The following is a 24,277-nucleotide window of genomic DNA, read 5'->3' on the forward strand; positions in this document are numbered from 1 at the left end:
TCATTTTAATATGATTAACTATATTTCTGTGATAATTGATAACCTATTCACATCAATAATCCATTTCCAAAATAAGAGTAGCCCAAATACAAGAACTGTAATTATTTCAAGAATCTGGATATTGGGGTAGCGCAAAATGTCTGTCTTTGCCACTAGAAAATCACTAGTAAATATAGGTTAAATGATGTCCTTTTGCTATTCTTACAACATTCCTATTGAAAAGAAAGAGTATATGCTTCTTCAACCTTCAGCTTCGCTAGTTATGTTGCACACTTGCAGCTGGAGCACCATCTGAATTTCCCTCTACATTGAAAAGAGTATGTGCTTCTTCAACCTTCAGACTAGCCAGTTGTCTTGCGGACTTGCAGCTGTAGTCTCTGAAGATTCTCTATGCACCACCAATGTTATTTCAACTAAGTAGCTCAATGGAACTGTCTCAAGTGAAGGGAGTCAGCAATAACATTTTTCATCACCACAGACGATCAAACTTGCTATCACTTTCCAGTGTACAATTATGTTTCACGTTGTAGTCAATCAGATTGTAGTTGAATTGCAGACAATGTCCCATTTGGGTCGACCTCTTGAATGCATCTCCACACATATTAGAAGCAACGGGGTAGCAGGATTAGTAGATAGTGTTCTGTGCAGCAAAGCTTCAACGCTCGAAGAAGATGGATGAACAGAAAAGGTACAGCATGAAAGGAAAGGAAAAGAGAAAACAATGAAACAAGGAGGTAAATTTATGAAAGGACAACACTGCAGCAACCATCTTTTTTAATTGTTTAAGTACTCAGCACCATTAATAACCATGGAACTATTGATATTACGAAGCTAATTAGCACTAAGAATATTTGGTAAAGAATGCTTTTCCACTTCAAAAGATGCATCAATAACCTAATACGATACCTTTTGGTAGTATTCATTTGTCAACAATGCTGTCCCCTTAACTTTCGTATCTGATTCTGAAAGTTCTCTGAAATATCACTTACACTCTTGAACAGATGTAGCTAAGAAGAATTTCTTTCATATGCCTGTCATTTATCTTTGTTAGTTTTGTCTGCCTACCTTGCTCACCATGGCAGCAAGAAAACCCGATCTTGTGCTATACTCCAGTGTCTCTTTCATACCGAGACAGTTAATGGCATGAAAGCAATTACTCATCAAACATGCTACCTTGTAGGATCTTTAATATTGAACCATTTGCTTATATTTAGTTCTGAGCTTTGATAATCTTCTTTGCAGAGGAAGTCTCTCATGTTTCCTCCCCATTTTCTCCAAGTAATATACAACTTTTTTCATTGTTTCCATGACTTCCTCACTGTCAGTACCAAAAGCTTTCTCTTGAATTTTCAGTACCCTCTGGAGCAAGTCCAGCAATTCACCATCATCCTTTCCAAGCCGGGTCTGAATGGAGACCAAGCAGTCAAGAGCCTCCCCTGCATATAGAAACTCTTTAGCCAAAAAGGGAGAAATGGGAGAAAAGAACGTGGAAACGTTAAATCAGGTACTACTTCCATAAACACAACATTATCCAGTAACAGATAGTAACATATTGCTTAGCATTAAGCAGTAGGAAAAAGGACAAGCTCACCAACTGGCTGAGAATCTTTTCCAAATGCCCTCTCGCGGATTTGCAGAACCTCTAATGCATATTTTTCGGCTTCCTCATTACGGTTTAGATTGTAGAGAGTAACTGCAAGATGCAGCATTGGGAAAGTAATTGATTGATCATCAGGTGATACATTCTTAAACATAATCTGCAAACTCATCCTTAGCAAGCGCTCAGCTTCTGCAAAAAGTTTGGACTGTGAATAAGAAGTGGCTAGATTCACTAGATGAGACACTGAATTGGGATGCCCTTCTCCCTTGAACTTCTCAGTTATCAACAAGCACTCCTCTAGGAGAGTGCGGCCTTCTTCACCTCTGAAAGATAAATGAAAAGCAATACTCAAAAGAACAAAGCCCCACAAAGAAGCTTAAGTTTATTCTTAAGAACAACTTGCCCCTATTTTATATTATTCTATAAAAACTGAAATGTGAGTATTGATAATCTTTTCAGGATCGCGTTGTAATAAGTCAAAATATACACATATTTCTTCTTAAAATAGGGTTCAAAAAGTATATTTATCATAAGTAGTGTTCTACCTGATTAACTAAAGGAAACAAAATCATGTAAAGAACCTAAATGCCTCTTAATATAAAAGCCCCTCCCCCCTTGGATGGGACAAACCCTTAATCTATTGCATATAAGTTTAACTTAAATTATAACTTAAATTATGAAAGTATTTTTTTTTTTAAATTTCCAAGCTTCATATCTTCTTAATAAGTACCTACCAGTGTTTAACAAGCACATTAAATAAGTCCAACTTAAGTCATAAGGGAAAGTAAAAAAAGGCAGCCCGGTGCATAAGCTCCCGCTATGCGCTGGGTCTGGGGAAGGGCCGGACCGCAAGGGTCTATTGTACGCAGCCTTAACTTGTCATAAGTCATAAGGGAAAGTAACTTAGAGCCTGTTTGGATGGGCTTATGCCTATAAGCTGCAAACAGCTTATAAGCTAAAAAAAATAAGTTGGGTAGTCTAACTTATTTTTTTTGGCTTATAAGCTGTTTTCAGCTTATAAGCTGCTTTAGATAAGCTAAGTCAAATGGGCCCAATTATTTTTTTGAGCTTATTTTAAGCACAAAATGACTTTAAGCTGGCCAGCCAAACACTCAAAAAAGCTGAAAACAGCTTACAAGCAATTTATAAGCAACTTATAAGTTAATCCAAACGGGCTCTTATTAAAAGAGGTCAAAGGAAAAGTAAATATTAAACTTTTCATTTGATTTTAGTTTTCAAGGAAATGTTGCTGAGTAGTAAATAGGAAAACAATTTTACTAGATGCGGTTGAAAATAAATATTTTAAAATATAGATGCCAAGTATTAAAGTTAAAGAATAGATTGACGTGATGAAAAGCATTTATCAAACTATTCAGACATAGGGGTGATTCCATAATTTAGAAAATCACAGGGAAATTATGTGCCTTTGGATCAAAAGTCAAGGAAGTTTATGAGAAAAAAAGGTTTTCGTTAAGCAAAGGGTTTGCTTATGTAACTAAATCAATTAAAACATGATCCTCACCTTCCAACCATATGAAGTAATTCAGCCAAGTCTACTCTCATCTTCTCCATTATTTGATCATCTATGGTTATATAATCAGAATCCTTCAGCCTACGTAGAGCCTCCTTATACAGATCAATGGCTTCATTCACATCTCCTGTAAAGCACCACAAAAATGAACACATCCAATTGTCAAAACAGGAATAACTTAATGGATAGAGAGCATAGGAAGCATCACAATTTGTAATCCTCCTACTTTTGCAATGAAAACCGGTTCATTCTGATCTAGCACTTGCAGGAAGCTGAAAGTTACAAGCAACCGGAATCCCCGGAACACAGAATGTCAAGTTCAAACATTAGTTATTCAAATTTACTTAGTTGCTCAAGCATTAGTCCTATCTTGTAGTTGCTTTTGGGTAAGTCACTTCGCTATTTGACCTTTTCGTTCCTTTCTTCATTACTTGAGTATTGACAACCGTAGATAAGGAGAATATTAGGTGACACCAGAAATAATGAAGTAAAACAAAAACATTAATCCTCCACAAGTAGGAAAATCATTAAAATTCACCTTTCGCACATTTCACACGTGCAAGATAACTCATAGACAATCCAACTCTGCCATCATTTTCTCCATATAACTTCATGTACGTGGTCAAAATTCTATATCATATGAAAATAAAAGGGAGAACAAGTTAGTATTGGTGACTACAGAAATGAAATGGTCAAGAACCAAGATACATGTAAGAACAGTGATCACCTATTAAAAGCATTTTCTGCATCAGTCACTCTCCCTTCCTTCAGAAGAAGATTGCCCATGCCAAATAAAGGCACTACCAGTTCCTCACTTTCTTCGCCCCTGCTAGATTCGAGTATTTTAACCACGCGATGATACGTTTCTTTTGCGTTTTTGGTCTTTCCATTAGAACTCAGAACTTTTGCCATTCCTAACAATGGAGTGACGATAAAAGAACTGGTATTTCCTGTAATGTAAAATAAAAGTGTCACCAAACTGCTTTCAGCCATATAGGGAAAATAGCAATGGCTTGATAACACTAAAGAAAGTTACAAATTTACAGATTTTATCAAACAACTGAACCATTTATTACTATGCAATTGTATGGCAAACCAAATCCAACCCCATAGTAGCTGAGACGAATTCTATTTTAAGAACATGAGCAGCAGCACCATCTCACACAAAGACATCCAGATGTAAGAACCAACACGCATAAAGTGAGAAAATAATCTGACTTACCATATAATTTCTCAATAACCTTCACAGCTCTTCCATACAGACAAATGGACATCTCAAAATTTTCCAACTTTTCATACATATTACCCATATGTGTGAGTATCGAGTCCAGAAGAGGCTCCTCATCTTTCAAGTCACCAACAATCTCGCTCAACTGCCAGTACATCATACCGCCCACCCAACATACAGAAAAGGTGACTAAAATGAGGACAAGTATGAATTCTAAAACAATAAAGTTATATTATTGCATGAAAAGGGAAAGCTCTAATGTGAATAAATGTTTTCTCTTCCGCCGAGAAAATTGGAATCGGAACTTCCAAGGAAGATGTTTCAAATCATGTCTCCATGATCTGGTTCTCCTAATGAATTTAGCATATGTCTGCCCCTTGAAAGGTCACTTGATCCTTTCATGGATGATAAAACAGAAAAACAAGAATCAGGAATTAGCAAATATGGCAAGGGAAGGAATTACCATATCCAGCAGGGGTTTGACAGTCCTTATGTCTCCGAGGGCCATGTACCCCAAGGCTGTTACATCAAGAATAGCAGCTTCTTCTATACCCTTGTTACCTGCATCCATCTGTTCTTTGACAGCTTCAAAATTTGCTAGAAGCAGATCTCTGGCCTCATTTTCCTTCCCTATTCTTATCAGGGCTTGGACTTCATTAAATAAATCCCTCAGCTGCTCCTCCAGAATATTTAGACTGCTAGGCACGTTATCCTTTAAATCTGTGTACCTGCTGAAAACACATGCTGACATTGTAGTTCTCAATGGATATAATACTCAGATCTCCTAAATCTCTATAATCTGAAACTATTGAAATGTTCAGAATTCATCAGGATTTCTTTAGAATGAAGAGAAAGTCTATGTGTAAGGACTACTGATCTGTTCCACCAAATGGGTTTAGCCAGTAGCATCAAACTTAGATATCGGCATAAAGCTGGTATATTATCCTCCATTTGAAGGAAATCATTAAACCTCTTCACAAGTGCAAAAAAAAAAAATTAAAAAAAAATGATGGAGCTAAGTGGATGTCAGATAGGTACTTAAAGGTCATATATCAATGCAATCTTCCACAATGAGTTTAGCACCATAATAACAGATGCTTAATTACTTAATAGACATAACATCTTATAAAAGGCTTCAGCTTTCAGAACTTTGGTTCTCCCTCCCAGATTTTGTATTTTCTACTCTCTCATACTTGAAGTTTACCATGAGTCAAAAGAATAGATAACATTATCCTCTTATGATCCAGAACTAAGAGAAGAATGTTGAAATATGTGTATGCTCTGTTGCAAATATTGTCAACCATTATACGCAACTGGACTGCAATATTAACTTAAAGTAGTATACCTAGTACAACTAGTGTAATAAAAGGCGGTTTTAGAATTTGTATCACCCTAAAATGTCATGAGTCAGAAGTAATGAGGTTCTTGCATGAGTTGCCTCATGAGACGTGTGCCTCAATTATCTAGGCAAGAGCTTGGTGTGCCCAACACCAAACACCCCAAGCTCATCTAATAGTTTTTTTGTCAATGGTGTGCGAAAAAACTTGATTAGCTGTATTCACCTTCAAAAGTCAAAATTACTTAAGTATTATACCGTTAACTCCTCAAAGTCCCTCTTCATGATTACAAATACTAAAACATTTTCAACCCAATGGAAGCCACCATATTGACATATCCTGCGAATGAGAATAATTTGAGGTAAGTTTTGTTGGAGTCTTCCATCCAACAAGAAAAAAAAAATATTTGGCTTCATCTCTTCACTCGTACACGATCTTCCTGTCTTTAGTTCTCTCTCTTTCCTTGCCAAATATTCTTTTTTGCTATTCACTTCCATCTAATAATAACACTTTTTCTAAGTTTCCTGTCTACATTAATGGATGATGAGACCAATAGTCCTAGTTTGTTTTTTCATTTTTTTTTTTTTTGATGAAGTAAAATATTCCATTGCTGGCATCAAGAAGATGCATAGTAGTTACAAAAGAGTAGTTGTTTTTTCATAAATTATGTGTTAGTAACAATCTCCATATGATTCTGTCAATGCTACTAATTCCATTGAGGGATTATAGTATTAACACTTATTCTTGATTTATTTACTTAATGGAAAGCACAGACTGCCAGACTTGTACTGCAATTATAAGCTGCTACAACGCACAGGTGAAACTAGCTTCCTACGGAGAGCAGAGATGTATCGAGGATTTAAAGTTTATGGGTTCTGGAATCTAGCCCTTTTTAGTTACTGGTTTCTAAATTAATAATTTGTATATGTTAAATGATTTTTTAAAATAAATAAAGTGTTTGGACCAAAGCTACTGGTTATGCAACCCGTACATTCCACTCTGACGAGACACGATATTTTGTTAATTCTATCAAGCTAGAATGCTTAACAATGATTTATACTGGCAGGAAACTATGAAAATGTGAATAAATAAGCAAATTTTGCATATTGAAAAGAAGCAAAGGGCATCATTACCTTTGGGAAGCAAGATTTGAACTAAGTCCTTTGTTTTGGGGCAATTTGGATGAGGTAGCCGAGACAACACAACACCTTGAACACAAACCATTGATAGGAAAGCAAAGCTTAAAACTACAACTTTGAGAAAAGGAGACAGACAACATGCCTTTCTGCAGTCCGGGTAAATGGGTATTTAAACATACAAGATTCATCCTGAAATAAGCAACCCCACAAAACAAAATACTCTAGAATTAACAAACAAGGTAAAAGAAAAAAGTATGAACAATATTATATGGATTCTAAAGGACAGAGAAGGTAAAAAGATAAGCATATTGAATTGAGGGGGGTTTAGGGTCTCCCTGGTTACCTGCAGGAGTTGGAGAGTGGAGAAGTAGACATTTGCAGAAGCACCGAGGCAGACAGATACAAGGAAGAGATTATCCACAAATATGCGACTCTGTTTGGGTGCTTTAATTACATAGGTAAAGGGTTAAAATGGGTTAAAGGGTAAAAAAAAAACACATTAAGTACTACTTCTTTTTTTTCAACTATTACTAATTAATTTGCAAAATACATATCAATTATCGATTATTCACTTTTTATACCTGAACTATCGTCAATTAATTTGCAAAACACACTTCATTACAAGTGAAGAACCGATAGTTGAGGTGTGTTTTGTAAACTAATTAATGATAGTTTAGGTAGGAAACTCTTACACCTAATAGTTTGAATAGGAAATTAAACAAAAAAATAGTATAACTTGAGGTGTGTTTTTGACTATTAAACTTTAAGGTTTTAGAAATGGTTCAAAAATGTACTTGTTCCAACTAATGAATTGAATCCATCATTCCTTACAACTATTTGGATAAAAAATGCTCTTAACTATTAGAATGACTCAAAAATGGTCTTCTTCTACCGATCGGGCGTGAGCATAATGCTAACCAACAAATTTGATACAATAGGTGGAAGGAGAGTATTTTTGCTCTATTTCTGATAGCAACTAAGTTAAAAGTACAAGGAATTGAAAGTAGGAAGCAAGCAAAGATAAAAAGCTAGACACAAATATTGAAGAAATACTAGCAACAATTAGGATTAGATCCTAATTACCTCTAATACATTCAATAAACGGAAAAGGGCCTAAAATACCCTCGAACTATTGAAAATGGTGCAAAAATACCCTCCATCCACCTTTCAGCCTCCAAATACCCTTACCATCCACCTATTGGGTCTAAAATTCTCTTATTGCTAACAGAAGCTTTTCATTAAACACGTGGCAATTTTTTATTGGTTGGCTTATAAAATTAACTAAACTAATTACTTTTTACTAATGTTGACCGGATAACCCAAGTGCCCCCCCCCCCCCAACCCCCAACCCGACCCGCCCCCTTTCCATTTAATAGAAAACGAAAACCCTTCAACCCATTTCATTAAAAGAACAGCCGCCACCTTCTTCTTTGTGTTCTTATTAGGGTTTTTAGAATTATTCAATTTTCTTGTTAGTTTCTACAGACGTTTGGTGTTTTAAATTTCCATTCACTGTGAAGATTGCAAAAGGAAAGTCAAGAAAATTCTACAAGTACCAAGTATTTATTTACAACCCTTCTCAAATATATACCCTCTTCTTTCATTTAATTTATGGTCGTGAGCTTCATGACGTGGTGTAGTTAATTTGTGTGATGAAAAAAAAATTATTATCTTTTGAAATTTCTGTATTTGGTTAAAAGTTTTAAATTTTCATGTTAAATGTGAGTCTTGAAAACTTAATTTTGTTTCCTTTTTTAGGAGTGTATGCCATAGAAGCAGTTCAATCTTTACTCACAAGACTACACAAGTCCAGTCTCGAACAAGTTCTCTCTTTAAAATGTCAAGCACATCCTCGTCTATTTCTTCTCCTCAACAAGTTCAGTCTCGAACTTGTAAGTGTGGATTGATTGCAAGATATTTTACTGCTACGACTCCTGAGAATGGTGGACGTCGATTCTACAAATGTCGTCTTCCTGCGTCAAACTTTTGCGGTTATTGGGATTGGATTGATGATAAACTGCCACCTCATGTGTCTACGATGATCCATAACCAAAAAGTTGAATTGGATTTAATTTGAAAGGAAAGAAATCATTTGAAGAAGATTGTGGAGGGTATGGGTGGTATTGAAATCCAAGAACCCAACAAAGTATCCATCGTCGATTCAGAGTTGAAGAATATGGATGCTACTGAAATTCTGATTTGAAGAAAGTTTCTACGTTGGAGGATAAAGTGTCAATGTTGGAGTTGAAGAGTGGTCTCGAAATTTCAAATTTGAAGAAAGTGGAAACCTTGGAGTTGAAAGTTCACAAATTGATAAGCTTGCTTCTAATGTCTTGGGCTGTTATTGTTGGTTTTGTAATTGCCAAGATAATGTAGTTTAATTGTATGTTGTTGTAACTGCCAACAAAATGCAGAATTGTAGTGTCTTTCTTTGTTTTTGTTTTGGGTTGGTTAGGTTAGTTTTGTGAGTTGGTGTTGATGTCCACTAAATTTGTTGTGGACATCAATGTTGTTGTGTTGGTATTTTGGTGACTAATGAAGAATTTCTGCATTTCCTCATAACTTGTCCTTAACTTAATTTCTTTCCACTTTTTTAAGTTGCTTAAGTAATTCATTTTCTCTAGTTTGGAAACGTTCACTACTAGACGTTGTAATGCCTGGGTGATGACTAAATTTGCATTCCCAAGTTGCATTCTACTTTCATCATGCAAGAATGTATCGGACAGTAGAGAATTGAACCCATTTTAGCTGCCCTTTTCCCATATAATTGCCACTGATCAGTAACTAGCAATTTTAGCTGCCATATGCACTATAATTTACACTGATTAGTAACTAACAATGACATGAACAACTATAATTTCCATTGATCAGTAACTAACAATGGCAGTAACAACTATAATTTCCACTGATCAGTAACAAACTGAATAATGGCAATGCAAACCGAATACAGTAAACACATGATCAGTTTTGAAGAATGGCAAACTGAAAAAACACAGCAGGTATCAATAAGTAACAATGGCAAACGTATTCAACAACAAGGTTTAAACAACATTTCCATTCTAGAAGACAAACCAAATAACTAACAATGGCATTGTCATATATTTTGCAAAATGTTCAACAAGACTACTACATTGACATACATGGAAACCCACAAAAACTAAGCACCCAAAAACTTTTGAAGTGAACCAATACAGCCACTTCTAAGACTGATTCACAACAAAAAATAGCAAAATATGACGTTTAATTGTGCCATTACATAACATTGAAAAAATTAAAAACAAACACTGCTTGAACCAAGTCACTTATGCCCTAATGCTTGCCCCTCTTTGCCTTCAACTTCCCAATTTTCTTCTCCTTTGCTACTTCCAACTGATTTGATGTCACACATGGTTCACCTCTCCAACCCAACTTTCTTGGTGAGTATGGCAGATTAGTAGGCCTACTCACACCATTCTCATCTCCCCTGAAGCCAATTTTCCTTGAACCAGTTGGTGGCTGATACATCTTTTTGCGTTGAAGCCTAGTTTTAGCTTCAGATATCACCTTAGGCCTAAGAATTGGCTGCTCATATTCATCATCAATTTCGGCATCATCATCTTCATCAACAAGTGTTCTTAAAGGTGCGTTGTTTGAAGTTGAAGGTGCATCATTGTTTTTGGCAGACCTCTTTGAAGGCGCAGTAGCTTTGGCTTTGGATTTTCTCTTTGATTTTAAAGGTCCAACACCTTCAGAGATTGGTTGGCTGTTATGTTGACCGGAAGAGGCATTAAAGCCAGAGTTGGGCATGAAACTGATTTCAGAATCTTGACTGGCTTGGGGTACTGACAAGGGCACATCTTGGGTTGTTTGTGCACCTCTTTGAAGCTACAAATATTGTCAAGTTAGACATTTAAATAGGATAGTGTAAACATTGAATAATTAAGGGGAAAAAAATTACCAGAGGGCATCTTCTTTTGTTGTGGTCTGTTGCACCACAATGCCCGCATGTCATTTTCAGACCTTTTCTTGAATTCTTCCACAGCCCCTCCCTCATCCTTGCCTCATTTTTTTCCCTTACTCTCTTAATCTTTGGTCTGCCAACCATTTTACGTATTTGTAGTGGCTTCATAGCATGAGATGGATCAACTTTCCAGAATTTGCCACCTCTAACAGGTTGTATCTTATACATGTACACCAATATGTAAGCCTCTTTTGAATACCACCAATGCATTTCATTAAGTGGTTCTTGTTTGTCATGAAGTAAAGCTTTAATGGCATGAGGACATGGAATTCCTGTCAAGTCCCATGTCCTACATGTACACTTCTTCCTAAGTAGATCCACAACATGCTTATCAGAACCCTCAACCACCTCATACCCTAAGTCTCCATTACCTTGAACTTGACAGCCTTGTACAATGATTCTGAAATCATTATACAAATCCATGGCATATGGGCTGAAATCTCCAGTCCAAGTTCTTGCCTCATCTTCAAGATCTTTCAATCTAGTCATCACCTATTTATAACATTCAAAATAAATGAGACACATTGACTAAAAGTAGTAACTAACCAGTAACATGTCCAGCAACTATGCAGCAACAGTAGTAATTAAAAGGAAAGCAGTAACTAAGCAGTTTCAACTTGATATGTCGTAAATTGGTTTGTCTACTTACATTTAGCTTACATGTTTAAAGCAGTTCTTCCCATAATATTGCATAACTGCTACTGTGATATCTATAGTTCTCTAATGTACTAATAGTTCTCTGCAAACATGGAAAAATCCAAACCTAAGGACAACTACAGCAACTACAGCAAGCCATTGAAACTAAGCACAACTGAAGCAAGCACAAAAAAAAAACAGAAAGAAACAACCAGATGCTTAGAAGCTGACCAGTGACTGAACTATTACAATGATACCTTTCGTAGAACTGCCTAGAATCAGGAAATAGCATAAAGATTAACAAAGCCTTTATATTCAAAAAGATATACCTTTATTATAATATCTTCCAACATCTTGATTATTGGTTTGTTCCTTGCTTCTAGAATCCATTTGTTGAAAGACTCAGTAAAATTATTTTCAACTGAGAAGTTCTTGCAGACCGTGTCAAAATAGGCCCTACACCAGTGATCTGCTGGGTACCACAACAGATCTTTGACAGCTTGTTCGGACACAACACCCATGGAATTCAATTGATCATGGAATTCTTCTTCATATGTGCTCCAAGCAGACCACCACATTAACTTCTTCATTTCTATACCCCTCCACATCTTGCTCCAATTGGCTTCAATGTGCCTTACACACCATCTGTGGTGTGCTTTGGGAAGCACATGAGTAACAACATCAATCAATCCCTGTAAGAATCATTAGCGCAACAAGTTAAAGTACATCATCTATACAAAATAGAAAAACAGAAAATAATAATACAGGAAAACAAATACCTTTTGCATATCAGACATTAGTGTCAATCCTTCACCATCTGCCAGCTCTAAAGAATTTCTCAACAACTGAATGAACCATTTCCAAGTTTTGGATGTTTCTCTATCCACTACTGCCCAAGCTAGAGGATAAAAGTGCTTTTGTGAATCTTGACCAAGGGCAACCAATAAAATTCCCCTACACTTCCCTTTAAAAAATGTTCCATCCAGCCCTATAAATGGCCTCAAACCTCCTCTCCAACCACTTTTCAAAGCTTGGAAGCACACATACATTCTCAGAAATCTTCTTTTACCTTGTTCTAGAGCCTCTTTAGATATAATTTATCACTACATTAGTACCAGGATTGCTATCCCTCAATTCTTGAGCATAAGCCTCCAACCTATTGAAATCTTCAAGGTAGCTACCCTCCAATTTCTCTAAAATAAGCCTCTTAACCCTTTTCATCTTTGAAGCACTAATATTAAGTGAAAATTGATCATCCAAATCCTGCCTCATATCTTTCACCATGTACTTAGTCTTATTCTGCACTTTGTTCTTGAAGTAATGTGCTAAAGCTTGTTGAGTAGCTCTTCTATTCTTAAATGCTGGCTGACAATTATGTTCTAAATGCAAGGTCTTAATCTTAAATCCCTGTTTTTTGTTATCTTCAGAAATCAAACACACAAAAGGACAGCCACCATCACACTTATATCTAACTCTATGACTGTCACTATGATCAACTTTAAGTCTTTTCTTATTAGAAACTGCGTAATAGCTCACAACTCTTTTAGCTTCATCAAGATCCTTAAAGCTCATACCCTTTTCCAACACTAAAAACCTGTCTAGTTTCTCATTCACTTCCTTATTCTTTTTCTTTCTAAAAAGTTCCAATTCTTCACTGTCATAGTCACTAGGAACTGGTTCATTATCATCATCCTCATCCTCACCCGACTCATAATCAGTTCCTACATCTACTGATGCAAAGCATGGTTCTTTATGATAAATGATGTTGGGAGCTGAAACATTGTCTTTACTTTCATCTACAGCAAAGAATTGCAGCACACAAAACTCACTAGACAGAGAAGATTGAAGTGTTCTAATGCCTGCATCACTCTTAACCAAAAAATATCTCCCAGAGGGCCTTGTGACCAGCAGCTGTTTTACCACTCTAAAACCTAATTTTTCAGTGTATTCATTACATATATCTATGTAAGACAACAAGTCTGGATCATATCCCTCCCACACATGGTTCTGTTTTTTTATATAGACAACTTGAGGATGCAGGACCCACTTGCCTCCATAATTAAATACTAAATCAACCTTGTCAAACATCCTTCAAGAAAAGCATATGGCAAACATAAAATAAAGGGAAAGGGACCCATTGGAAACATTAAAGAAAGGGAAATAGAAAGCTGAATAGGAAATAGGGAATCTACCAATATTTATGTGAAGACAAGGATAAGGGAAGAGGGACCACATGCTTTAAAAAAACAGCATACACAGACAAAAGCATTGAATAAAGTACCAAAAACAAACAAATATTGAGCAGTGCATTAAAAAAAAAAAAAAACTACACCTAACATTCATAAATACACCCAACAGATACACATATACACAATACAAAAACAGGAAAAAAAAAAAGAATGAAGAGGAAAAATCATATAAAGTGGTCTGACCAACAAAAGATTCCAACTTGACACAACAATCAACAAAATATTCCAACTTGAAACAATAATTAAAAAAACCTTAACTTGGGACACTTCATATAGTGTAATGGAGTAACAGCAACAACAAAAAATTGATTAAAAAAAGCATATAACACATGGAAGCTCAGCAAAAATGACAACATACATCAAATCTCGCACAAAATAAAATAAAAAATTAAACCTTAACTGAAAATAAATAAGTAATAAGCAGCAAAATCTTAATTTAAAAAGCGGAACAGAACTTGTACAATCCAAATCTTCACCCAACGAACTTATTCACGCAGAAAATAGGGACATTTTGACCAGAAATTGGTTTAAATTTTCTAGGGTTTTCGAAGTAGCGGCGCTGAATTTTTTTCTTTTAATGAAATGGGTCCAATTCGTTTTCTATTAAATGGAAAGGGTCGTTTTCTATTAAATGGAAAGGGGGTGGGTCGGTTTGGGGGTGGGGGGGGGCACTTGGGTTATCCGGTCAACATTAGTAAAAGGTAATTAGTTTAGTTAATTTTATAAGCCAACCAATAAAAAATTGTCACGTGTTTAATGAAAAGCTTTTGTTAGGAATAAGGGTATTTTTAGACCCAATAGGTGAATGGTAAGGGTATTTGGAGGCTGAAAGGTGGATGTAGGGTATTTTTGCACCATTTTCAATAGTTCGAGGGTATTTTAGGCCCTTTTCCGTTCAATAAAAACACATAAACTTTTAGAATCCTCAAGAGGAAGGTTACCTCTTGCAAATCCTAGGGCAAAGTTCAAAGGCAATAATAAGCTCACAAATATCCATCAACACTGTAACACTCCGTACCTTTAACCTAAGCTTTGGCCATGATCCTAGACTTAGAAAACTAGATAAAGAATGTGGGAATTTGGAATTTCCCTGTTCAGTTGTAAGATGGGGGTTTACGCCCATGAATAGTGACCATATTTAAGTATATGGGCCGTATTTCAAGTCGTAAACTGGTACCAAAGATTTCTGAGCATTCTGGAATTTGACATTTGGAGGCTACATTGTTAAATACGGACTGTATTTCAAAACTTATTTGGAATTTGGAAAAACTTCCTCGATGAAAGTTGTAGATCTTTGAAATACCTTTCCAACGTTATATTATGGGGATCAAACAGACATCTATGCAAAGAGTTATGACCATTTTACTAAAGAGACGCAGTGCAGTCCACACGGAATACGGACCGTATTTCAAAATACGGCCCGTCTTTCAAAATACGGCCAGTATTTTGCTGGGCATAAAATTCAATTTTTCAGAATAGTATATATTCTTCCATATCAGTTCAAATCATTATTTTTCATTCCTTCAAACCCTAGAACGACCTCCTACCATTTTCCATCATCAAGAACACCAAGGTAAGCCTACTCTAATTATTCCAAGTCAATTCTAATACATATCCTTGTAATCTAAATAAGAAATCATCATTCCAAAACTAGGGTTTTCAAGAAAATCCATCTCAAAGTTCAAGATTCAAGATTTTGGAAATCCTCTTCAAAGTTAGAGTCTTTAATTCAAGTTTGGGGCATTACCAGGCATGTAGGGTTGTTATCTACGTGTGAGAACATCATTGTTCTTCCCCACGCCTCTTAATCCATAAAGTATGAATCCTTATGAAAATTAGGGTTTCTATACCATGCTCATGATAACCCTAGGTCTATGTCCATGATTATATGTCCACGATTTTATTATGTATGAATTGCTATTATTCTATCATTGTGTTCTTAATAACTCCATATGATTATTTAGAATCAGTCCATAATCCATGAAAACCCATATCTTGTATTCCATGGGTTCTTGCATGCATGTTTTTAACTAAGAATGATTATTTCATGAATATCCTACATGTCTACAAGTTTTCATGCAACTATATTATATAATTATTTTCATGCTATGATACAAGATACATACATGCTAAATACAAGTTATTTCATGAAACCATGTTTACAAGTTATTTCATGAAACCATGTTTACAAGTTATTTCATGAAAACATGTTTACAAGTTATTTTATGAAAGCATGTTTATAAGTTATTTCGTGAAATCATGATTACAAGACAAGTACAAGTTAATTCACGAAAATCATGGGCTTCTTAGACAATTATAGCATGTTCATGTTTTTGGGAGTTGCACGAATTACCGAGAAGGCTCAGATAGCCTGAAACTACGTAGCCACCGTAGGACAAGGATCGCTCCGCCCAGTTAGGACGATTCCTTAATTTCACACTGAATGGATCCATCAGGCACGTTACCACCTTATACCCTGGCAAGGTATGGGGGCTCTGCTGGTCCGGCAAGATACCAGACTCCACGTATCCACGTGGTGATATCATGTTATCGGTTTATGAAATGCTCTCCCTACTTATCATGTTTTACTTATGTTATATATATATATGTACTCATGCTCATGCTCATGTTCATGTCCAGGTTTTCAGTTTCAGTTCTTATCATGTTATTCCATGTCCCATGTTATTTCTTTCAGTTGCTTTACATATCAGTACATTCAATGTGTTGACGTCCCCTTTTATTTCCCGGGGGCCTGCATTTCACGATGCAGGTACTGATTTACAGGACGATGCATCTGCTCAGTAGGACAGCATTCGTATTAGTTTATTGGTGAGCCCCATCTAATTCGGGATTTAGTCAACTCTTTATTTTATGATTAGCTATGCATCTAAGGTATGCTAGGGATCTTGTCCCAGCGAGTATGTTTTCCATGTTCAGACTTATGTTAGAGGTTTCATAGACTAGACAAGTCAGTTATGTCATGTCACACTTTCGGAGTCGTATAGCCATTTTTGGCTCATTCATGTTATTTCCGCACTCATGTTTAAACAAGTATTTTGATTAAGTATTATGACTTATTGCATTTTATAAAGGCTCATCATGCATTCACGTTAAATTTCACTCATGTTATGCCTCATGATGATTCAGCAAGCCATGTGGTTCGCTCGGTCACATGCAGTAAGGCACCGAGTGTCGTGTTTCGCCCAGGCCATGGTTCGGGGTGTGACAAACACAATCTAGTCAAAATAAGCGAGGTAGTGAAGTATTTATACTAGTGCTAACTAATACATCAAATGTCCAAAATACCCTTTAAGTAGGCCTAAATGTACATGTAATATGCCTTCCTCCAAGGTGTCCCCATCCTTCAAATCTTGATCTATCTTACATTGTATGATATTGTAATATTTGGTAGGTATCTCCAAAAGGTTGTTCAGGGTATCTACCATCATCAAGTGTCTTCCAATAGCTTAAAGTTCCTTTGTTTGACTCCTCGTGAAGGATCTTGAAGTAATCACGGTGTTGTCATTATCATCCTCCCCTTCTTGAGAAAAATTCGAACTCGAATTTGAATGTTCACCCACACCCACTCGCCCTTCTAAGCTTTTTACTAAAGTAAGCTATAGGTTGTTGATCTTGCATCAAAACCGCTCCTATGCCTAGCCCACTAGCATCACACTCAATCTCAAAAGTCTTGTCAAAGTTAGGTAATTGAAGAAGTGGTGCATTGCTAAGTTTCTCTTTCAACTCCCCAAAGGCCTTTTCTTAATCTTCACCCCAAATAAATGTTACATCCTTCTTGATCACTTTGGTTAGAGGTGCGGCGATGGTGCTAAAATTTCTAACAAAGCTTCTATAGAAACTAGCCAACCCATGGAAGCTCCTAACATCCTCTATAGTCTTAGGTGTGGGCCAACTCCTAATGGCTTCAACTTTGGAATCATCTACCTCAACACCTTTAGAACTAACCACAAATCTAAGAAAAACAAATTTATCAACACAAAAAGTACACTTTGTCAAATTAGCATATAATTTTTCATGCCTTAGAACATCAAAAATGCACTTTAGATGGTCAACATGCTCTTCTTGTGATTTACTATACCCCAAAATATCATCAAAATAAACAACAACAAACTTTCCAATAAATGATTTCATTACATGATTCATAAGTCTCATAAAGGTGCTAGGTGCATTGTAAGCCCAAATGGCATAACCAACCATTCATACAACCCAAACTTAAAAGCGATTTTTCATTCATGTCCCGGTTGCATTCTAATTTGATGGTATCTACTTCTTAAGTCAATTTTAGAAAAGAAATTAGAGTCACTCAATTCATCAAGTAAGTCATCAAGCCTAGGTATAGAGTGACGATACTTTACCGTGACTTGATTGGTAGCTCTACAATCAATGCACATCCTCCATGTACCATCTTTCTTCGGTACCTAGATCACGGGAACCGAACAAGGGCTAAGACTCTCTCTAACCAAGCCTTTATCAAGTAGTCTATTAACTTGCTTTTGAAACTCTTTAGTAGCCTCGGGGTTGTTTCTATAAGCCGCTTGATTTGGAAGTTGTGGCCCCAAAATGAAATCAATGTGATGTTCAATTCCTCTCAATGGTGGCAAATCTCTAGGTAGCTCCTCGCGAAAGTCATCTTCATAACCTTGCAAAAGAGAAGAAATATCATAAGGTAAAGAGTTAGTCTGTTCATTAGTAGCAAAAAAAATATCTCTATGTACCAAAGTACTATAGGATAATCATCTTCTATTTTTTCAAAGATCTCATGATAAGATGCTAACAAACTCACTTTCTCTTTTTCTCTTTTGTTTTGTGACAATTCTCTCTCATTTTTCCTCTCATTAACTTTTTTTTCCTCTCTTAAATTTCCATTTTTATCTCCCTTACTCCCCTCATTATCTGCTCTCCCATCCTCTCTTGTAATCGTCTCTCTTAGTTCTCTCATCTTTTTGTATCCCTCATTTACTTGCAATGGTGTTAAGAGATTAAGAATGTGTTTTTGCCCATTCATGACAAAGAAATATTTATTGGACCTTCCATAATGCTTAGCTCCTCTATCAAATTGTCAATGTCGACCAAGTAGTAGATGACAAGCTTGCATAGGTGCCACATCACAAATAATTTCATCATGGTACTTGCCAATACTAAATTTGATTAGAACTTGCTTGGTGACCTTCAATTCTCCACAATTATTTAACCATTGACCTTTAAGGGTTCAACCAAGTACGCACTTGCTACATTTGTAGAGCTCCCACCATCAATGATTAAAAAACAAGTGGAATCCATGATCTTGCACTTGGCATGAAACAAACTCTCTCTTTGGTCCAAGTCATCCTTTACTTGAACTTGCATAATTCTTCTCACTACTAAGTCTGTATCATATTCTCCCTGGTGGTCATCTGAATCTCCTACAAAGTCATCATCACAAGGTTCATGGACTTCTTCATTGTCACTACCCTCGGTCAAGTACCGTCCATCATCCATAGCAAGGATGGTTCTTCTATTGGGACACTCATTCATCTTGTGACCATAGCCTTGACATTTAAAACATTTAATAGAAGAAGAAGAATTAAATTTAGATTTATTACCACCTTCTTTGCTCTCCAACTTAGGCTTGTGCTTGTCAACTTGATTCTCGAAATTTTGCTTTTGTTCCTTAGACTTATCCCATGAACTTGAAGGCTTCCAAAAATCTTTTCTTTTGTTCCATGAAGTAGTAGGAACCTCTGGAGTGTAGATTTTATCTTCTTTGATCCCTTCCTCAACTTTCAAGGCCGCTTAAAAAGCTTCTTCTAACTCCAAGAATCTATGCAACCTCATAGGAGAAGAAATATCCTTGTTCAAACCCGCTACAAATCTTGGGATATTACGATCATTATTATCTTCAATTTCGGCCCTCAATCTTACCCTTTCAAATTCTTCATAATACTCATTCACACTTTTGTTGCCTTGTTGCAAAGTGTATTTTTTTTTTAAAAGCTCCTCACTGTAGTATTCCGGCACAAATCTTTTCTTCATTAGAACTTTCATCTCTCTCCATTATTCAAGTGGAAGACGTCCATCTTTCTCTCTTGTGAGCTTTCCACCAAGTAGTAGCAAAACCCTCAAAATTGAGTAATGGCAGACTTGACTTTCATAGCATTTGAAATGTTGTTCACTTGAAATATGCCTTCATTTTGTAATATCCACTCTCAGAACTCTTTCGGGTCACTAGTTCCCTTGAATTTTAGCAAAGTCACCTTGATAGTGTTCAACCCTCTTTCTTGTTCATCAATGTTCCCCCTTGCATTTCTCTCATAACCTTTTTGTTTGCCATGGTTATTCTCTTGAATTCCATAATTATGTCTACCATGCCAATTCATCTCTTGTCTAGCAAATTCTTGAGCCTCATCAAGATTGATGTATTCATGTTGAAATGGTTGAGGAATTTGTTGATTAACCCTCTCTTGTGGTACTTGAGGTGGATGTTGGGGTTTTTGATGTTGTGGGTTAAGTGGTTGCACTTATGGTTGTGGAGGTGTGTGATATTATTGCGATGGTGGTTGATACACTTGAGGTGGGGGTTGGTATTGTTGGGGTGGTACATGTGAAGATTGTGGTAGTATTTGATATGAGGCTTGTGATTGGGATGGATAACCTTGAAATGGAATTTCTCTTTGCATACTAATATGTTGAGCATAAATCATTTGTTGGACACGAGAAACTAAAGGAGTAGATGAAGAAGATGGTGACATGCTAGTCCCAACTCCTTGTTAGTATGGAAGAGTTCCACCAATCGAAAGATTTGCTCTCACATCATTATTTTTCACACTTTGTTGCAAACTTGCAAACCGTTCATCCTTGACTCCCATTCTTCCACTCAACTCTCCATATTGTGTAGAAAGAGTTTGTATAAGCCCCGCAATATCGTTGAGAGTTAACTCACCCCTTGGATTAGCGGTAGATTCATCACTATTAGTCATACCTACAAAATGAGCAAACAAGTTAGCAAAACAAGGCCTTACCAAGTCACTCCCTTAGTGTTTCACTCAATTTGTATGACACTCAATCACTCGTGTATCACTCTTGAATATTGACTTTTCCCTCTTTTGATCTCCTCACTCAAGCCTTTTCCCACTCAAAAGATGAAACTCAAAGTTGCCTCCAAACTAGTATCTAAGTCTTCACAATAAGCCCTTCTGTCTTCGGGGTGGAGTGAAATTAATATATAAACAAGAACGGACAAGTAAGCAAATTGGGACTTGAGCCAAGAAATTCACAATGGAAATAAAAGAGAAAAGCACAAAAAACAAAAATAGCACGAAATGAAAATAAAAGCACACAAAAGAACTAGTTTAACAATAAGTATGAACTAAACTTAAGTAAACTAGCTAGAATTAACAAGAAAATGATGAGAAAAACAAGCCGGAAAGGCTAGATTTTAGATGGGACGGAAAATTGGTTACTGCGGAAAAGTGGTTAATTTCGTAATTGCAGTGGATTTTGGCTATTTCTGAAATTCAGTTGTCTTCTTCATTCCTTCAAGATGTTCTTTGAAAATTGCTTTAAAAAAAAATCACTCCAACCTCCTCAAATCTGATCCAAAAAAAACTCAAATGTGAAAGGAAGCTTCCTAACACCAAGTAGAACTAAGTTCATCCATTAATTTGATCAAACAATCGAGAATTTAAAGAAACTCACTTGGTGTTCTTCATAGTTTTCTCCAAATTCCTAGCAATGGAGTTTAATTTTCTCCCAAATCAACTCAAAGAATTAGTGCTTAAACAACTCCAACCAAGCAACAAGCAGCAACTTCAAACAAGCAACTTCCAATCAGATTTTCTTTAACAAGATTCGATTTTCAACCTTTTTTTTTCTCTAGATTTTTCGTTTTTTTTTTCTTCAGATTTTTTTTTTAAATTGAATTTGATTTGCGAAAACAGTGATTATAAGAATAATAATTATCCTAGCTCTGATACCAAATAATAGCAACTAAGTTATAAGTACAAGGAATTGAAAGTAGGAAGCAAGCAAAGATAAAAAGCTAGACACAAATATTGAACAAATACTAGCAACAATTAGGATTAGGATCCTAATTACCTCTAATACATTCAATAAAAGCACCTAAACTATTAGAATCCTCAAGAGGAAAGTTACTTCTTGCAAATCCTAGGGCAAAGTTCAAAGGCAACAATAAGCTCATAAATATTCATCAACATAATCTAGTCAAAATAAGCTAAGTATTGAAGTATTTATATTAGGGCTAAATAATACATCAAATATTCAAAATATCCTTTAAGTAGGCCTAAATATGTAATATGTCTTCCTCCAAGGTGTCCCATCCTTCAAATCTTGATCTACCTTTCATTATATGATATTGTAATATTTGGCAGATATCTCCAAAGGGTTCTTCAAGATATCTATCATCATCAAGTGTCTTCCAATATTTTGAAGTTACTTTGCTTGACTCCTCGTGAAGGGTCTTGAAGTAATGACGGTGTTGTCGTTATCAATTTCTAATATGTTAAGGGCATTTCTTATCTAAATAAGTAGAAGGAGGACAAATTTAATCTAGTTAATAGCATAATGGTATTTTTGAGCTATTTTTAATATGTTAATGATATTTTGACCAGCTAGCGGCTCGTGATGATACCGCTTAAAATATATAGTACTCCCTCTATTTTAAAAGATTATTTAAAATTTAATTAGTGTTGACAAATTCCCGACCTATTTTATTCCTATGCTTCATCTTGTTGGTGAATTATCTACTATATATTAAAAACACGAATGGCCTTAGAAATGTTGGTTGAACTTTTTGCCCTGCATTAAAAGACTCCACAATAGACAAAATTGTCATTTACTATTTTCCTATATTTAGAAATAGTGATTTAATTATTTTCATAATATTTTGGAATAGTAAATTTAGTTATTCTCCTAATATTTAAGACTTCGAAATCAACTACAATTTTAATTATTAAATCTTTCCATATTTAATATACTAAACCTAAATTTAAATGCATTCTCCTTATAATTTTTTTCCTTATTTAATATAGTAAACCTAAATTTAAGTAGGTTCTCCTTATAATCGAACTATCTAGAGTCCGTTTTCAACTTTTCCACCGCCTATTGCTTATATATATAATGTTCATTGTTATATTGCATTCTCACCATTAATAATTAGTGACTCATAGTCCATATCTAATGTTTTCTTCTTTTTGGTTTTTGTATTTCTTTTCATTCTAATTCCACTGTAGGCATGTAATCAAATTGCATACACTATTTCTTTCGGTTTTATTTTAGTTTTCTCCCTGTACTGTGCTTTATTAAAGTTGTTAATTGATTTTTGATATTGCAAATGACATGCTTTTTTTGGTTCATCTTTTATATTAATAATATATTACAGGTAATCATTCCCGTTACTCGATAAATTCATTAGATTATTTTCAGAAGTCTCTTATCGTGAATCAGAAAAAATTCCGCTCGTGTTTGAAAAAAGACCGTTTTGTCCTTTTAATATGATTTATAAAGTTGTTAATTGATATTTAATGTAGCAGTGACCATGCTCCTCTTTGGTTCATCTTTTATATTATTGTTACAGGTAATACAATTCCGTTACTCGATAAATTCATTAGATTGTTTTCAGAAGTCTCTTATCGTGAACTAAAAAGAATTACACTCATGTTTAAAAAAAGGATGTATTTATATATAAAAAAAGTTATGGCAAAGAGGTAGCAAAACACGGTACCTCCTCTTTTAATATCTCCTTATTTTTTGTTTATGTGATTTACTATTTTGTTCAAAATACTCATTCGATTATCAACTAAAATTTTACTTATTAATTTTTTTTCCTTCTGTGAATTATTAATAATTACAAGCTAGGATATCAATCTTGGACTCTAAAACTTACCCTTTAAAATAGATTTCACAGTGAATAAAATTGTTATTTAATTATTTTTCTAATATGCGACTTTCAAATCAACTAAAATGTTACTTATTAAATTCTTCCTTCCGTGAACTAATAACAACTACAAGTTAAGGATTAAATTCAGCATTAGTCAACTTAGACTTCATATTCTCAGTTGTCAATTTTTTTCAATAGTATTTGTAGTGTTTGTTGTCAAATGACATACATGCTTTGGTCACGCGCAAAGCACGTACACTGAAGCTAGTAAATAGTAAAACTACAAATTCATAATACATAATGGGCTCAAACTACAAATTCATAATACATAATGGGCTCTTTCTTTCTCTTCCCTCTTTTTTTTTTTGGGCTTTTTATCTTTTTAAAGATAGTTCCTATTATTCTCCATTAAATTCTTGAACGCGGCTTTCGTGCAGGTGATATACCTTATTTCTTGTCGTGTAGGAAGTTTTTTTTCAAAAATAGAATATGTAATTGATTATAAAAAGTCTCAGCCCGTTATGCTAATCGAATGAATCCCGAGGCCTTGGGACGTAACTTCTAGTTTTCCAACCACAACGAACTATTGAGGATTACATTTTACACAGTTAGCTTCCAGCTTCTACTCTTCTAGACGATCGAACTGAGTTGCCACAAAATTG

The 24,277-nt window shown here is 35.4% G+C and overlaps 2 protein-coding genes across 4 annotated transcripts; one reads left to right on the plus strand and one right to left on the minus strand.

Moving 5' to 3' along the window:
- On the minus strand, positions 1 to 7,320 carry LOC132632103 (uncharacterized). Of its 3 annotated transcripts, XR_009579251.1 has the most exons (10): positions 7,179 to 7,320; positions 6,830 to 7,024; positions 4,823 to 5,090; positions 4,354 to 4,504; positions 3,859 to 4,081; positions 3,670 to 3,761; positions 3,123 to 3,258; positions 1,592 to 1,923; positions 907 to 1,436; positions 1 to 653 (listed from the first exon to the last, which is right to left on the minus strand). XR_009579251.1 is itself a non-coding variant. In XM_060347931.1 (9 exons), the coding sequence occupies exons 1-9, from the start codon at positions 7,208 to 7,210 to the stop codon at positions 1,186 to 1,188; spliced, it is 1,677 nt and encodes a 558-aa protein (XP_060203914.1). In that variant the 5' UTR covers positions 7,211 to 7,320; the 3' UTR covers positions 1 to 1,185. The 3 variants fall into 3 exon arrangements, 2 of the variants coding, with proteins under 2 accessions (XP_060203914.1, XP_060203913.1); XM_060347931.1 differs by having other exon boundaries at positions 1 to 1,436; positions 4,823 to 5,087; XM_060347930.1 differs by having other exon boundaries at positions 1 to 1,436.
- Positions 7,321 to 8,672: 1,352 nt separating this feature from the next.
- On the plus strand, positions 8,673 to 9,211 carry LOC132631206 (uncharacterized). The gene is made up of 2 exons (XM_060346799.1): positions 8,673 to 8,864; positions 9,041 to 9,211. Exons 1-2 carry the CDS (start codon positions 8,673 to 8,675, stop codon positions 9,209 to 9,211), a joined length of 363 nt encoding a protein of 120 aa, XP_060202782.1.
- Positions 9,212 to 24,277: the final 15,066 nt, after the last annotated feature.

Source organism: Lycium barbarum, chromosome 3 (assembly GCF_019175385.1).
Source record: "Lycium barbarum isolate Lr01 chromosome 3, ASM1917538v2, whole genome shotgun sequence".
NCBI classification, from domain to species: domain Eukaryota; kingdom Viridiplantae; phylum Streptophyta; class Magnoliopsida; order Solanales; family Solanaceae; genus Lycium; species Lycium barbarum.